The sequence below is a fragment of the Anarrhichthys ocellatus genome, unplaced genomic scaffold, assembly GCF_004355925.1.
Source record: "Anarrhichthys ocellatus isolate YVR2014 unplaced genomic scaffold, GSC_Weel_1.0 scaffold16, whole genome shotgun sequence".
NCBI classification, from domain to species: Eukaryota; Metazoa; Chordata; class Actinopteri; order Perciformes; family Anarhichadidae; genus Anarrhichthys; species Anarrhichthys ocellatus.
In genome coordinates, this window is record NW_022280046.1 from 4,505,682 (window position 1) to 4,519,917 (window position 14,236).

The 14,236-nt window shown below is 42.9% G+C and overlaps 1 protein-coding gene across 2 annotated transcripts in view; it reads left to right on the top strand.

Annotated features, from left to right (window-relative positions):
* Positions 1–14,236, top strand: part of cntfr (ciliary neurotrophic factor receptor) — a 202,228-nt gene that overhangs the window by 79,679 nt on the left and 108,313 nt on the right. Inside the window, exon 3 of one of the 2 annotated variants that reach the window (XM_031855473.1) lies at positions 6,242–6,323. In XM_031855473.1, coding sequence (XP_031711333.1) covers positions 6,242–6,323 — 82 coding nt within the window. Of the gene's footprint in view, positions 1–5,873; positions 6,324–14,236 lie in introns of those variants that run through there. The other variant, XM_031855472.1, reaches the window with a different exon arrangement.

The window sequence follows — 14,236 nt, forward strand, 5'->3', positions numbered from 1 at the left end:
GTGTAAAACTATCACAGGTTTGATACTGCAGCTCTGCGATGTGGGACCTCCACCGACACAACAGCAGCAGCCGTGCTGCTGACATGATGCATAGTAGCCGACGTGTTCGGGTCTTCTAAATCTCAGCCAGCTGAGAGCAGTCACTTGTGATCAATGGCTGAATTTATCACTCACAGCCAAGTGGCGTCATCCCTGTGCATGAGGTGTGTGTGTGTGTGTGTGCGTGTGTGTTTATGGGCACGACCCCTGCTACCTCTCGAGTCACGATCGACGTTGTCTTTAGAGAGCAATTATAGCCAGAACGACTGAGGAAAAAGGTCACAGCCGTCCAGCTATCAACAAATGCCTACTGTGCACATCAGCATGTGTGTGCGTCAGTGATTGTGTGTGTGTGTATGTGTGTGTGTGTGTGTGTGTGCTGTACCCAAAAGACCAGCAGCCACATTATCAGACTTGACCCCCCCCACTCACCTCCACCCTTAATAGCTTGTGGGTAATCAGCAGCGACCCTGCATGATTGATGAGAGAATTATTGCTGCCAAGCAAAGAAAAAGCATTATGGGGATGAGGAAGTTATTGGTATTATTGGATAGGGAGCATGACATTGAAGGTTTCGATTATGTGTGACGATGTGTTTGCATATATGCGTAAACATGTGTGTTTGGTGGAAAAGGATCATCTGCAGGACAGTCATTGAATAAACTCATTGCTCCTGTTATTATTGTTGTCTGGGTCACTGGCACGGTAAACTTATATATTAACGTTGAGTTCACAGTCACCGTGGAGGCTTAGGTAAATGTTCATTTGTTTCTTAAGCCTTGTAGAAAAAGATTGCTCTGAATTTTTGGCTTTTTCTGGGTTAAACCTGAAGTCTTAATACCAAAATACCAAAACAAGACCATTTTCTTTTCATCATTAAAAGCAGCAGAACACCACATACTATAAATGACAGCAAAACGCATGATGCAACTGTTTATTCATGTTCTCTAATTAGTTTTAATTTCAGGTCCGTGTCCCAAACGTCTTGCCGTCATCTATGGTGCACTTTATTACACCGTCAGTAGCACGGACAGACAGCGGTGGAGAGCCGACGCGACAACCACATCTGGCACACCACTGCAAGTGCAACAAAAGCACTGTGTGGAAAAAAAGCCAATAAGAGTAATTTATTCATATAATTAGGCTTGTAACGGTATGAGAAAATATCACGCTTTCACAGTATCACTTATTCTCATGCTTTCACAGTATCACTTAATTTATTATTTTCGTCATTATCAGTATTATCATTATTAAAGGAGTGAGAACTTAGAAAAAAAGAAAATCTACTGACAAAATACCGTGTCAACAATACCTTGGAAGAAAAAGAAGAAAATAAAACTTTACTTCTGTGTCATTGCCCCGAGATAGGACACACATGTCAAAAGTAAGTTCATTGAGTGGTGCACATAACAGGAGGCTTATTTCTGCTGTGAGGATCCCTCTGATGTACAAGTGTACCCTCTGTACCAGATGCCTTTCCTTGGAGTTTCAAGGTTTTTACTCTTCATAATGAGGAAATTATAATATTCTCCCTGAAAGTATGAAGACTTATTCAACCTTTCTCCTTGTCCTAGGCAAGCTTCCTCTTTGATTATGTTTCATTTAAGACATTGTTCTAAATAAATCGTCTTTAAAAAAAACTTTTGGATTTAAAGGGACGACGCCTTTAGGAGGCTTTTATGTTTTAGCTCCAGGAGAAGTGTTGTATGTATGGTTGTTTTGTGCTAGTGTCTGGTTGCTGTATTAGGCACTTGTTCCTGTTTTCTATGCAAGGCCCTTTACTGCAGATGGGGAATTGTGCTGCTGTGAGTCAGTACATAAAGCAAGCAGGCAGAAAAAGGTGTCATTTTACAGACTTTTAACGTGCTCTATGGTGCCAGACACACTGGTTTCAGTATCATAAAAACGGGCGACCTCCAATTACGTCCCAGCAGGATAATGCTCCACTGTCTCAGCATCATATACACTTTAACTGCCCGTAACATCCATAAATCTGCATCGAGTACATACCCTAAAGGAGTTACTGAATGAGATGACCTTTAAAATTAAATCATTTGTTTTGATATCGGTTTGTCAGAGCAGGTGTCATTTTTCTTACATGATGGATATCTCACTTTGACAGAAAACTCCTTTTCCTGCTGATGAACATAATGGACAACAATTCAAGTCAGCTATTGTTAGCCTCTCTTGTGTATTTGATAGCTGTGGTTGATGTTCCTGAGGGCCGTAAACTCTAGTCTTGCTATAAATCAGAGAGCTCATTTATTGCCCAGGAGGATGCTTTGCTTTATTCTCTCTGCAGAGACGTTAGTGATGAACTGTTCTATTCGTGGCAGTTGGCTGTCAGAGGGGGGATTTGGGCGTTTTGTGGGAGAAAGAGGAAACTTACTGATTGAACATATGACTGTTCGCGGACACAAAGCTGTTATTTCAATGGACAGACCTCCAAGTTTCCCATTACAGGATGTTCTCTGGTGCCATTTGGCCAACCGATTTTCTTTTGAACGTTTCCCATTGTGAGAGAAAGAAAGCAAGAAAGAGAGTACATATGTGCATTTCTTTAAGAGGAGGACTGGTGCCTTCTATTTTCTCTCACACACACACACACACCCTGGCCCGCCTAGTGTATTTCCCTCCTGGCTTTCCAATTTAAATGCAAATGTTCCCAAATCGGACTCCACAAAGACGCAGAGGCAAAATCATTTGACGCGGCGATGAATTATATATTTTAATTAAGCAGCCGAAAGAATCACGCCTATTCAGCCCTTTCCTCTCCAACAAGAAATGAATAAATAAATATGGATGGAGGAGAAGAAGAAGAAGAAGAAGAAGAAGAAGAAGAAGAAGTAGAAGAAGAAGAAGGGAGTGAATGCGAGGGTCGGGAGGGGTGGATGGATGGATAAAGGCAGGAGGGTTTGTATTGAGTTTGTGTGATTGCAGCGCTAACCGCCCGTGGGCTGTCATTATATGAGCGATCTGAAGCTGTCAGATTTCAAAACTGTATTGTTTGCTGATAGACGGGCTAAATACCCCCACAGTTTCATGCACAGACACACACGCACACACACACACGCCTATACCAGAGCTTTTGCACCCAGAGAATTGCAAATGCATGCAAACACACACACACACACACACACATACACACACGCATCATTTGGATTTTGAAACCAGCACTTGAAGAGCAGAGATGGGGATTGTGATGCTCTGACAAGGGATGCAATTTTAATTTCACCCCCTGTCACTCTCCCCAATATCTTCTCAGATGAAATACATATGAGCTGCCAATCACTCACACATAGACACACATGCACGCCCACACACACAATCTAACCCTCAATAATATGCATTCATGCAAACTTTCAGTTATTATACTGAAAAGTCAAAAACTGACTCCAAAGAGCTGCCAATACAAACGCTCAGACCAATTAAAACTGGGAAGAGAAAGCTGAGGACTAAAATGATGCGGTATGGTTGGTAATTTATCTTTTTCTTCCTCAGAGATGGTTTGCTTTTAAGATAAATTGTTTCTCCGCTAAACACATATCGACATAATCTAGTGTATTTAAAAGAATCACGTCAGTAAATTACGATAAACAGTTTAAATTGAAGTATTTGCGCTTCAAATCAAACTTAATTCATGGTAATCCTGGTTTTATTAGCTCACACTTACATTGAAGCGTTATATGCATTACAAAGCTGTCCGCCACTGTCTGTTTTGAACGATGTTGTCACCATCGCAATGCGTTGTGGGACATTTATGCCGGCATAGTGTTTGCAGACGGTGGCTCAGTGGTAGAGCAGGGTTGTCCTTCAATCAGAAGATCGACGGTTCGATTCCCGGCTTCGCTGTTCCTTGTCCATGTGTCCTTGGGCAAGACACTTAACCCGCAAGCTGTGCCTGTGGTGTGTAAATGGTTAGATAGTCCTGATGGCCACCATGCATGGTAGCCCTTACCTTCAGTCTATGAATGGGTGACTGTTGACATGTAGTGTTAAAGTGCTTTGAGTGGTCAGAAGACTAGAAAAGTACAGTCCATTTATCATATTTCACCGGTAATAGCATGCAATTCTCATACTATTGGTTTCGTACTAAGGCTTTGGACTCATTCAAATAATCTCATATCCTGTTTTAGCATACTAAATAGCATGTTGGTATGGAATTTCAGAAGCAACCATGGTCTTTGTAGAAAGGCTACAGCATAGGCAACAGTGGCAGTGTACCCCTTGTGGACTCCTCGTCTTCTGTCTCTCATGTTAGTTTTCGACTTTCCAAACACTCTTTCAGTGCGATTATAATAATGCTAATTCTAATGAGAATAACCTTCCCTGTTGTGTTGCTTTGACATACAAAAACCAAACAAAGCACATAATCTATGTTCATATAGATTTTATGTAAAAACCCCAGTGTTCTTCACTTAATGATTATCTTACATGTGAAAGTTGACACAGTTACTTCTGCAGTGTAAGAATATGTAATAAGCTGTGTGGGTGGAAAAGCTTCTCATTTTTTCATGAAAACATCTCGTATGTCCAATGTCTTTGACTGTTTCATTGCCTTGTGACGATGTTAGTGGTACTGTAAAAGCTTTTTCATGTCCTTGAATGTCGCTCGGCAGTACTTGATATGTTTCACCTTTCTGAGACGCTTAAACATGGCGTAGTGAAGTTCATGCTCAACTTTGACGAAGACAAACGGAAAGAGCGAAGGACAGAATTTTGCGAGAGGGAAATGGAGAGAGTGAGGATGAGTCAGAGTGATTTCAGGAAAAGAAGAGAATTGAAAAAGTGGAAGAGAGAATGACAAGTAGAAGTGAGTAAGATAAATGAAAATGGTGAACCAAGACCAAGAGGTAATGGCAGATGACAGTGGTTTGTAACAGCTGGAGTCGTGCCTCAAAAGAACAAGGAAAATCGCTTCCCTTTCTTTGCTTCTATTTAGAGCGCTCACTCTGTTCTAACACATGCAGACACGGACACCTTACTCACCGCAAGTCTCAGCAGCAGGCAGACCCTTAGACGACCTTTGCTCAGAGAGGAGAGATAGTTGCTCTCTTACAGACAGAGGAAGAGCCCAGAGAGAGAAGACAGGGGTTCACCTTTTAATGGGAGGATCTGGGTTCAGGCCCCCCCTTTTTTTTGCCATCCGCCCTGCTCAAGTGTCCTTGAACACGACGGTGAATCCTTACGAGCTCTAATAGTGTAGTAATGTTAAAGCTGACCCTGACCTCTAACCTTTTACCTCCTAGTAAAAAAGGCACTTTCTCAACTCATTAACTCATTAACTCATTAACCTGCACGTTTTGTGACTGTTTTTTACTGCGATCTTGACTAGGAGACTTCCAGTCTTTATGCTAAGCTAAGTTAGCCGCTGACGTGAGCATGGCATTCACCTTCTCATCTCGGCAAGAAAGGCCAATGAATATGTCTCAAAATCTGGATCTTTTCCTTTAACAAACGTTAAGCTATCATCTCATCCCGCTCGCCAACATGTTGAACTATTCCTTTTAAAATAGAAAAAGGAATGGATGTTTACAACGCAAGGAAATGACGATCAGAAGGAGTGCACTGAGATGGGGAACAACAATGTCAAGAGATGAAAGTATGAGAAAAGCAAGTGATGAGAGCGCCTTTCACCTCTTCCATCTTAACCTCAAATACTTCAGTGTTGAACTTCAGGTTGTAAACGCTTCATGCGAGGCAACAATGAGGCGGCGGGGATGCCCGTGAGGCATTGTTGTTGTACATGAAGGCCGACCGTTTGTTTATGGAGTGCTATACCTTTAAGAGCTGCTGGCCATAGCCCATCCCAGGGAGGATGGACCCATTAGGCTGATGAACAGAGGGAAAGGGAGAGAGGGAGACACATAAACAGAGAGAGAGAGAGAAAGGTTATACAGTGAAAAGGATAACACCAGTGAGAGGAGTAAAGAAATAACGGAGTTAGACGAGTAGGAGGGAAACGGCAAAGGACAGAGGAAAAGGTCCACAGAAAGGGAAGTAGTCGTGAAAGGAGACAGAGAGACACTGAGAGACACGGGGAGAGGACAGGAAGCAGCTATCCCTCCATCTCCTCCACGGCGTTGTAGGCGTCTATGGGTCTGTCAGTCAATCACAGACGACAGGCGGACACGCTCGCTCGCCGGCTCTCTGCCCCTCGCACGTGCTCACGCTGATGATTCTGCTGTGTGTGTGTCCACAGATGGCAAACCTTGTGACATCGCTGTGCTGCGTAGTCCTGGCCGCGGTGGTGGTGGCGTACGCGCAGAGACGCAGTCAGCTTGGTGAGTATGCATTTTATCTTCTCCTTCATGATACTGTAGCTCTTCTCAGCGGAGGCCTACTCTGCTCCTTTCATCTCAACTGGTCCTCGTGCTCTTCTGGGATCTCAGAAAGTGAACACTGTTTGGCTCTAATTTATCCTACTTTTCTCTTCTCTTCCTCAACTCAACTTCCCTGTACTTTTTCCCAACCTCTCTCAAACTACTGTCCGACTCAACGGAAATCATTTCACATCTGCTGTGCTCAAAATGTCCTCTCTCAATGTTTCCCCGTATCGACAAAGCCAGTGATGATCCTTGTTTGCATGGACTTGATTTTATGCTGCTTTCTAAGCTAAGTTGTTGTTATTGTGATTTAGTTGACCACTTGTGGAGTTAGGGTAAGACTTACTGGGTGTTCCTGGGTGTAAGCCGCGCTTTTTCCTGTGTGCCATTTGGTCTGTGAGGTCAAAGGTGAAGCGGAAAAGTGTAAATGTACCTGTGAGAAAGAGTATTCGGGATTCACTTTTCCTCTCTCACAAACTGAGGAACGATAGCTGATCCCTCACTGCATGGCGCTGATATTTTGGCTACGTCCCTAACAAACAAGGGTTCAACAAAGGAGCCAGTCAGGTCAGCGGATGATCATGAGCGAGTTTCAAATGTCTTATGCACCGGGGTTTTGAGGGAGAGAAGAGAAGCTACAGAAGACCCACATAATGCAGTGACTGCTCTTCTGAGAGTTCACACAAGATGCATGACCACAAATTAGACCATGTGTGAGTGCGTGTGTGTGTGTGTGTGTGAGTGTTTAACAGGGAAGTCAATTTGTCACTTGACTTTTAGTGAAGAGTTGCCTTGGCTTATCAGCCAATGGGGTCGCGCTGTTTAAGTCAGCTGACCCAAAGAAAGAGTTTAAGGAAGTCGATAAGTCCCCGGTGACGCACATCACTATGTCATGAGGGTCATACCCACACGCGCACGCACACACACACACACAAACACAAAAGGAGCATAAATGGCTTAGGAATAAGGAATGTTGTCTTTGGGGATTAGGTGAAAACTGCAGAGAAGGTAAGTGAAAGAGGGAGATGGAAAGAAAAACAAAAAAGGGAGAAGTGGACAAAGACGGGAAGAAATTGAGAAAATAGAGCGGCGTGGAAGGCAAACGGAAAGAGGCAGACTGAGAATGAAAGTCAGGAGGAATAACAATTGATGTTTGATGGGGAAGAGTGCAGGAAAAAGCGCTTGATGGTTAAAACCTACTTTTTCTGTCCTCAAAATGATTGCGAAAAGCAATTCATTCGAATTCAGAAGCAATAATTAGCTATAAAGGGATTTTATATCACTTATTTTATTTTAATAAGACTAATTATCTGTTTAAAAAAAACAGATAGTTGAAAATCAAGTTAAACTTGTTCCAACAGACCTCTACTGATCACTCCTTATCTAGTATGACATACATATGTTGTGCCCTGCAGGAAAGCAGAAAGGAAGAACGGTAAAGTGAGCAAGCAGAGTAAAGAGGACAACAAATAAAAAATGAAAGGGAAACACTTCAGGGAATAACATATGGATAGAGTGAGGAATGAATGACAGGAGTAGAAGAAAAATAGCTGCCAGTTTGGTCTCTGGGAAGAATTGTGTGCGTGTGTGTGTGTGTGTGTGCGCTGCTTTTCTTTTGATGCTACATAAAATCAGCTGCCGCATCCACACGAAACTGTTTCCGACATATGTCATAAGATATCATACCACAGATGCATGAGCACATAAGAGCAGCAAACGTATTACCGGTATGCACACACACACACTATATATATATACTCTTAAACTCACACAGAGACATGCATATATACATCTGCCTGTCTTGGAACGTGCCTTGTTTCTCTGACTAATTGCAAGCCGGTTTGATTGACAAGATTCCTTTGGGTATGTGCCAAGAGAGCGCGCAACACACACACACACAGTCAGTAGAGAGGGATAGACTGACGGTGAACTTTCTTGTTAGGAAGGCACACACTGTCTACGTTTGTACTTGAGTGTGTGCGCCTGACATGGAGTGTATAGGAAATCCATTTGTGACTTCATAATTAATGACAGCAGCGCACAGCCGAACAAAGACGAGAAACAACGTCAGAAATCATCCACGGACTGCGTGAAACGAATAGCTACAAGGTGTCGTGCGTAACAAAGTCAATGTTGTCCGGAAGGAGGAGAAAATGGACAGTGAAAGAGAGCCAGACGAGCGAGAGAAAGACACGGAGACATTATCGAAGGACAGACAGGGGAATGAGACGGGGTGGAGCAAGACGGGGCGGAGGGACAGATGAGCAATCATGGCAAGAGCTCGTTCAGAAAGTAGTTTGTTAGTTAAGCTGTTATTAAACCCTTTGAGGCAAATAAATGTAGAACATATCACGTGTTTTCTTTGAAATATTCATTTAAAGATCAAAAGAAAACCGATTTGATTGTGAATTCCGCAGTAATCAGCGTAATTGATGACTGATTATTTTTTCAAATCTGACCTGCTGATTCCAATTTTTGCCGATTTTGTTTCTTAGAACTATAATTGGCAGCAAGGCACCAGATTAACTTAACCTTTTTTTTTTACCACCATCCTGGAACTTTCCCAAAAAATGAGTTGAAGTGGCCCAAAATCACTAAATTAAATTAAACAATCTAAACGTTATGCTTTTACTTTGTTTGTCATCTATAGTAGTTATGTGCATACAAACCCATCATTTAAATGGGTAAGAAATACAAACTTTGCATCATAATTTTATTATGTATTATAAGTGTCACGGGAGTTCACGGTTAGGACCCAATAGCAAGACCACAGGAGACAGAATACAGTGAAACAGACTTTATTTAGCCAGAGTAAGGAAGACAGGAAGGTGTGGAGCCCGTGGTCCGACACCAGAGAGTAGGCAGATCGACGGTGTGAGTCCCGTGGCTCGACACCGGAGGGCTGGCAGCTTGACGACGTGTGTCGTCCGTTAACACCACGGAGGGCAGAGCAGCGGTGTGTAGTCCGTTAACACCACGGAGGGCAGAGCAGCGGTGTGTAGTCCGTTAACACCACGGAGGGCAGAGCAGCGGTGTGTAGTCCGTTAACACCACGGAGGGCACGGGGGATTCCCGGACCGACGGACACCGGAGGCAGGCGCTTGAGGCAGAAGCTGCAACGGGGTTGAAGCGGGTGAAAGACGGTACGACCTGACAACCCCAGACTGCAGGACCAGAGTTTATATAGTGCCAGGGGAAGCGTTAGTGGGACCCGAGTCTGGTGTGTCAGCCTGCAGGAGGTAATCGGCTAGAGTGGCTGCAGCTGTGTGGCCATGGGAGGTGTCTGGTCTGACAGGGATCCTGACAATAAGCTGCGTAGAGCGATTGTTACCAAGTTAAACAGGTCATAATTACCTCTCTAATATCTATTTCATATATTATATTGTCATTATTACTCAATTATTATAAGTTTCTGGCCAAAAGCTACATTTTACATTATTTTATCTAAACACTTCATGATAGCGTTATAATTAACTGAGTAGAGCTGTGACCTTACAGTCTAGGACTAAACTATCATGCGACAGCTGCACGGCGTAATTAAATGCGACCGACAAAAAAATAAGAAATATGAGACAGACCGTCCGGTCACCGGTCATGGCCAATCAGCTGAAAACAGTCCCGTTTTGATCAACATTACTCGAATGGTGCATCTAAAAAATGCTACAAATGCTGCTTCTGTGACTTGTAATTGAACAGATATTTAATTGACAAAGTACAAAGTACAGTTCTACAGCAGCATTGCATCATTTCTTCAGCAACAAGACTTTTCCCAAGTAGGCAATCTATTTTTTTTCTTATACTGAGGAAAGTTCATTGACTGTGTCATTTCCATTCAGCTTTTGTAATGTGATTAAAAAAAAACTCTGAGATTGAAGCCTGAGCACCAGCAACGACAATCCCTTAATGAAACATCACTTTAAACAACAGAGGAAAAAGAAAATAATTGAAAGCTATAAACCCCGCAGAGGGCAGAAAGGGAGACTCCGAGGTCATGCCAATTAAGCTCTCTTGAATATGAATTTTGATTTTTGATTGCCAGCGAAAACTAGGCGATGGGGCGGTTAGAAGGGGACGGGGAAAAGATATAATGTGGGTGGAAAAGACAGGAGTCAGATCCGGGGAAAGACATGAGAGAAAACTTAACAGATGACAGATGAAGGGACGAGAGAGTGAGAGTGTGGGAGACAGACACGGAGTCAGATAGAGGCAATGCTGATAACATGGTACATGGGGAGTCACCTCAGGCAAAAGTATTATTTTTTCACACACTGATCGATTGCAAAGAGCGCTACTGAACTGTCAACAAGCATTTCCTGCAATATGTACAGGTTCTAGCATCTTGTGTTAAAAAGCTTCCCCTGCGGTTCTTAAGCAAGATGCTGAATGTCAACTAGTACCAGACACGCTGTGTTGCTCTGTTGACCCCCGACCTTTTGAACCTCCCCGTGGTTCGAGGAGGTGAAAAACACTCCTTCAAGAATCGATAACATCATTTTTTTCATATTAGAATGGAAGCAGATTGCACTGTCAGCAGAACAAAAATTCATGAAAAGTACAACATGTTTTAATGCAAGCCCATTGGCAGCACAGCATCAGTATCTGCTAGTTGGACAATCACATTATTTAACATCAGATTGTTAAGAACACATCATGTAATATCAATAGCATTGCACCAACTTCAGCAAAATCAACACTGCTTTTGGAGCTTGTTTAAACTGTAATTATGATATTGAATTTGAAAAATATGATATAATTAAATACATGGATTAGCTTGTGCAAATACACTCACAGCTGTCCTCCAAGCAATGACATGAAAACACAATAGGGGCCTCAAAAGAAGCTTTAAATGTCTAAAAAAAACCAAAAGAAGTTTGTTGTGTCTCTTTTTCTTGGATAAGGTCTTTGTGCACATTGGTTTTGTGTAGGTTTTCCTCTGGTCTGTTTGGATCAGGTCCAAAATTATGGAACTGTAAAGACCTCTGAATTACATTTGCATTCACAGCCGACTGAAAAACTTTAAAATGATGCAAGCAGGCTACACCCATCAGTCGAGTGCATCACTTTGTGTTTTGGTGACGAACAGACTGAAAAACCAACCAGTATTTGGCCAAATGAAAGAGTCCCTGCTTATGGTTCATCTTCACACATACACACTTGTTTAAAAACTCGATTTTTAAATTAAAACCAAACACATTACTCATGCCCACTCCGGATATCTGTTTCATCCTGATTATCATGTGCCACTGGTGATACAATCACTCATACGACCAGTTGTCAATGCATGCAAAGTGAATGCATGCATTGAGAACCTGAAGATTGATCGCATACATGGCCGAAATGAGCCTTGTTTTCTTTCTCGCTATTTGTCTTAATCTCCCTTTTGTCTCTCTTTGCATCTTTTATGGTCTCTGTTGTCCCTGATTCCTTCTTCATCTGTCTCCCCGCGTGTTTCTCTCTCTGTCTCATTTGTATCCTGAGATACATCAAAAAAGTCCCAGCCGAAGCAATACAATGTCATTACCAGGGTGCCTTGCACAGTAAATACTAAGAACAAGCGCAACATGAATACCAATGAGCAAAGTACCAGAGCATATTCAGTGGAGGAGAACAAAATGGAATTTGATACAGAATGAGGAAAATCTGGTGCAATTGAGATTGTTTTCTTTGATTTAGAGGGAATTTTCTCTTTAGTTTTTATTTTAATTTTTTTATGACGGCAACGGCTACATTTGCTTCCCCCCCCCCACACACACACAGACTGGCGTCTCAGCCTTGCAGTGTGTGTGAGAGCGAGAGTGTGTGAATGCGGTGACGACATGCTGTTGACTGAGAGAGCATGTTATTTATGGGAGTCCATATCCTGATTGAGAGCCAAACGTTTCCACTCATAATCATTCCCTCCATCTCTCTCTCTCGCTCTCTCACTCACTCTCCATCCTCCTCCCTCCCTCCCTCTGTGTCTTCATATGCCTTTCTATGTCCCCTCCCTTCTCCTGTCTCGTCTCCCTCTTCCTCCACTTCACCGTCCACATCATCACACACTTGTCACCTTCTCTACTTTCCTCCATATCTGCCATCCCCTCCTTTGCCTTCACTCTCTAATTTCGTTATATTACTTCCTGTCTCTGGATGCCCCCCCCCCCCTCACCCCCTTTTACTCCATCCCTGTCTCCATCTCTCCTCTCCCATCTCACAAATCCATCACCCGAGTGGTCAAAAGCACATTTATTGCCCATGACATCATTTGCCGCTGACGCTACACCAGCATCACAAAATGTTTTTGTGTGTTCCGTGTCTGCGCTTCGCCGAGCTCCTCTGCCTCACGCTGAGGCCGTGTAATCACAGTGGACAGAGGAGCGAGAGGGGAAGAGAGCCAGAGATCAGGGAACAGACTGGCGGAGGGAAAGGGGAGCGAACGAGAGACGGCGGCAGAGTGGGAGGTTAACTCTCGCACTAATTCCATGGTATTACAGCTGTCGAAGCTGTATTTATTTCTTGTGCATTCGACACGTGCTGCTGTGACTTTCCAACATGCCGGGGAGTCCGCTTTGCTCCACTGAAGCCTTACTTATCCACATCCTCGCGAATGGATCATGATGACTGTTCAAATTGAATTAATGCTTCTTCTTTTTTTTAAACTCCCCCATCTAATTGAATCCACGTGCAGATGCTCATATGGGCGGATGTGATTAGCGGTAATAGCTACAGCACTCCACAAAGCATTGTCTATTGAACTTGGGTGACCAGGCCAACCGGGCTAAGCTCACTAGCATGCTACAGCGCTGCTACAGCTGATAGTGGCGTACCAAAAAGGATGTCTCATACCGAACCGGACGTCTTGCACCGAACATTCGGGGACAACTACAAATCCACTCCTAATAATTAGATATATTATATCATAGTTTCTTTTCCAGGTAATTATTCAAACACAGTCTATGCATGTCAACGAGGTGGGTATTCATTAATCTTAACTCTAGCATGGAGTCTAAATGTAAATGTCGGATATCATGTGCGGATGAAAAGCAATTCCTGTAATTGCAGAGACAATTATAGTAGTTATGTCGCTTTATCATGTACTTTCGCTGAAGTGGAGCTTTTTAAATACTGCAATTGCAAAGTGGCCTCCCGTTTTGCGATGCTTCATTTAGGTTTGTTGTTGGAGTCGTTTCCATAATAAGACAGGAGTAAGGTAACAAAAGAGATGGAAAGAGATATCACAAGGCCTAACCATCCATAAGTATAGAGAAAGAAATCTCAGCGCAAATATGATAAAAGTCTTTGGGATTTACTGACAGCATGAATTCTGTTGTGGGGGGGACATTAACTAAAAGTTCTTATGATGAAAACACTTGAAACATCAGCAGATGTTTGTGATTTGTTCGTCTCTCCACTTTTAGAAGCACAAAAGACAACTAAATGTGTTCAATTATTCATGAAATTCAACCGCTCTCTGATGTGTCTTCAGAGAAAACAGACAGCTACTGTAAATAAGTGAATAAGCACAGAGATTGATGTCTGCGTGTAGTGCGTCTGCCTGCACGTCCTTGTATGTGCGAGCCGTGTATGTATGTGCTGGCAGGGAACCTCGATCGCACTCATTACCCTGAGTAGCACTCAGGGTAATCAGTGCTCCCTCTTTGGCACGCCGTTTGTATTAAATTCAAGATGGGGCTCAACCAATTGATTGACTGACTGGATTGGCAGATGGATTACTGACTGGATGACTGGCAGGGAGGAGGAGTGAAGCAATACTAATCCCATTCAGTCATGGTTTTGAAAAGCAAGCAAAAACTAAAAAGTTTATAAATCACCCAAATAATAACAGCTTTGAAGCGAAAGCAAAAAGCAAAACATTCATTTAACTTATAACA